The sequence below is a fragment of the Lottia gigantea genome (assembly GCF_000327385.1).
Source record: "Lottia gigantea unplaced genomic scaffold LOTGIsca_114, whole genome shotgun sequence".
NCBI lineage: Eukaryota > Metazoa > Mollusca > Gastropoda > Lottiidae > Lottia > Lottia gigantea.
This window is the reverse complement of record NW_008707106.1, coordinates 599,813-603,513: the sequence shown is the minus strand read 5'-3', so window position 1 is coordinate 603,513 and position 3,701 is coordinate 599,813. Positions and strand designations below refer to the sequence as shown.

General features: G+C 32.1%; 1 protein-coding gene across 1 annotated transcript; it reads right to left on the bottom strand.

The window, feature by feature from the left end:
• Window positions 1-707: 707 nt before the first annotated feature.
• On the bottom strand, window positions 708-2,640 carry LOTGIDRAFT_171420 (hypothetical protein; the record flags this gene model as incomplete). Its single annotated transcript, XM_009047615.1, has 3 exons — window positions 708-1,093; window positions 1,222-1,476; window positions 2,511-2,640. 3 exons carry the CDS (start codon window positions 2,638-2,640, stop codon window positions 708-710), a joined length of 771 nt encoding a protein of 256 aa, XP_009045863.1.
• Between the last annotated feature and the right edge of the window lie 1,061 nt (window positions 2,641-3,701).

Sequence of the window (3,701 nt, the reverse complement as noted above, 5' to 3'; positions counted from 1 at the left end):
TCTTACACATTACTTCCGGGTCAAATTTTTTGATTCCAAAATTGTTATAGGGACAATTTTAACTAATTTCAAAAAGAATTTTTCAAATACCTACAAAATTCCGGAAGTTGAAATTTCAAGTTTAGAGGCGAATGACGTCAAAACCGGAAGTGATAGCGAAATTTTGAAAATAGATTTTTGTCAGGAATCAAAATGCTTATCTACTATTAAATTTTTAGACGGATTGAAATAAAATTGTAGAAGTTGAAAAAAAAACGCTAAAATTAAAACAAAAAAAGTCAGCGACAAAAGTCAAAATCTGAAATTTTATAAAGTGCTATCTTTTAGTCATTGGTTTAAAGTAATGAACAAAACAAAAGTTACGGTCAAAATAGATGAAGAATTAGAGCAGTAATTCGAAATACGTAATGAATGGTTAACGTCATACGTCATTTCCGGTTGGAAGAAAATGCGTCATTTTACATTTAAACAGTAGCGTGTCGCAAAGTATAAGAAATAATAGTGTCAGACAATGTGTGACATGTGCAGTTTTGGCTGGGGAGCGTGACCAGAAGTAGACAAAAAAAAAAAAAAAAAATAGTCATTTGCAAAAACAATTTGCATTTTTTTCTAATAAACATAGAATCCAACCCGTAAAAAGATTGAGATTGGTATATGCAGTGACACAGGTGATGTCTTCCCTGCGTGAAGAATTCTTGTTGAACAGCTTATTTCTTGGCAACGTCAAACAATATTAAGTTCTTTCGTTTGCTATCAATATTAGACAAGTCTAGATCATTGACATTTTTCGTAAGAAAAACTTTTATATCCGTTGGATTCTTTCCTTCGATGTAGTTATCTATGATATCTTTTATTTCCACTTCTTCTTCGTGTTCTTCGTAATATTGAAATAGGTCTTGAACATCTTTCTTTGGTAGATATTCTAAAGCTTTGAGAAATTGATAATACGATTGCTCTGGTGTTGTTGTGTAGATATACAGAGAATCGAAGTCTAAAAGGTTTGGTGTAGTCAACATGTTAAAAGTGAGATGAGTTTTCCCAGAACCGGAACTACCGCATATACACATGAGCATTGGGTTATTAGGAAATATTTCTGAATGATTAAATTTTTTGCCCATTTTTTATTATTTTAATTTGTTCCAAAAATAACTCCTTCTCCTTTATACTTTGAAAGATATGTTCCTTCTCCAGTGTATACATTTTTTTAAAATATTCCATTACCCTTATGTTTGACTTTGATTTCTCCTTTGTCAATACTATCTACTAATTTATTTAATCCTTGTTTAACAGTTTTCTTGGTTTCTTCACTAAATATTTTTCCAAATTCTTTCATTGTCACTATCATATCTCCCACTCCTGAACCTTTCTTTTCCGATTTAGGTTTTTCAACCTCTGCTGCCAACTTTTCCAATGCTAAATTGTGTCTTTGTTCTTCGGCTGCTTTCTTTTCTTCGGCCTCTTTTGTAGCAGCAGCTTCTGCATCAGCAGCTTTCTTTGCGTTGGCAGTTTTGACTCAAGCAGCTGTAGCACCGGTCACTGTAGCCGCGGTAATACCAGCAAATATTAAAGGTAGGGAATCCATATAAATCCACCTGTTTTACATTCGCGTCAATTCTTTCTAAATCTATATCGTCTCTAACTTTACAATATTTGTATTTATCAATAAGTTTTTTAGTTATACTGATTTTTTTACCGTTGAAAGTTATTACAGTTTGGGAATCTGTTTCAACAGCGTCTATTATTTTCATAACTAAAGTTTCTACTTTTTTTTTTTTACTCAATTCTTATCATTCTTCTATCTGCTATTTTAATTAAATGTTTTGCTTCTTCCAATAATAAACAATAACCTGTTACATCTCCTTGTGTTTTTTCAATATGAATATTTTTGTTGACTCGTGTTTTGAAAAGATCTACTTGGTGAGCTGATAGATCAAAACAGAAGATTGGATGATTAAGTGCAAAATCTACATATTCAAACTGAGGTAGATTTCCAAATAATTCACACATATTTTTATAGTTTCTATACAATTCATTATAATCCTTTGTGGTTGGATTAATTGTTAAAGGTTGGTTAGGATAATTATCGTTGTTTAATCTTACTTGAACTTTATGGATTAAAGGATTTTTAGTTTGGTTCATTGCCACTCTAAAGACATTATTGTAACAACTCTCACTCTATCTAAATCAGCATCATTTGCAACATTTCTTACCGGTTCTTTCAAAAAACACTTCCATCGCCAACATCGGGTATCCAACCTGAGACTGAATCGAAATCTTTAGGATATAAAACTGTTTTCAACATTGTGTCTAATTCCCCAGGGTGTTTAATTGTTTCTATCGGATTTGAACCATCTCGCTAAATAAAGATGGAAAGAAATTGTTTTCTAACGTTGTATTAGTTTGAGGAACTTGATTCTGAGTTCCATCTTTATTTTTGAAATCATATCTGAAATAAGAATCGGAAAGAAGCAACCAATTCGATAATGAATTTATTTCGAAGGTAATTATACCACCATCATTCAATTGGGATTTAGAACCAACAGTCGGTGAGATGATAATATAATCCTCTTTTTTCTTGTTAAACGAATAACGAATCGGATCGTATAATCTAAAGATTGGATCTAGTATTTTATTTGCCATTTTTAAGGTTTAAAATTTGAGTAGAAAATTGTTTTTTCCAAAACAAAAGTTATCTCCCTTCTACATTATTTAAAAACCAGATGTATTTTTAATATGCTTTTTTTGATGGAATGTAGGAAATTGATTGAAGGTGTTTAGGTCTATTTTAATGTAAGAATTTATGAAATGTAGGATGTTTTGCTGTAAGAATTTATGAAATGTAGGGAATTTAGGTCTTTTTTGGGAGCTTATAGATTGGTCGTATTTTCCCCATGAAATGAAATGGAATGGGGAATCCCCATGCGACCAATCTATAAGCTCATACACTACTGACGCTGATATTTACATTAATGTTTACTATTGACTTCAGCTTTTGCTATATAGAGGCCATTTATCATCTGATTTGCATAACTTTTGTGTCATACGATACGTTTAATGTCTGTTTACAAAAAATGGGAAGCTTAATTTTGATTTTCGGTTTTGCCTTTTTTGTACGACCTTTTTTTTTTTTCAAAGTTTGAAGGCTTATAACTCATGACCTTGAACTTTGATGACCTTTATATTGACTATGGTGATAAAGGCTGTCCTTGACCTTCTCATGACCTTTTGACCTTTGGGGTCAAACAACAACTTCTGATTTTATAGGGGTCTAAATATGGTCAAAATGGCATTTTTGCAGTGCTGTATCTCAAACCCTAATTGATTTAGCGCCATACCACTTTCAGATTATTAATGCACTTTGGTTTCAATTCATGTGGTATTTGATGATGTCAGAGTCACATTAAAGGAAATATTGCAATTTCCTTAAATCTTTAAATGCGTCTATCAAAGGAACTTGGCCTCGGATGACGTTGATATTTACATTGATGTTTACTATTGACTTCAGCTTTTACATGATGCTAATATTTTTTGTGTCCGACACGATGTTTCGGTTTTATGGGTGTCACTGAAAGTTGATTCTGCACCTTTAAAGCGTCCTTGCATGTGCCCTTTTAGAGGTAAAGCAATAATTCTTTCGGATTCATAATGCTGAGATCTTGAGCTTTCCAGTGATATATAATATGCATGCCTTACGTGCAAAT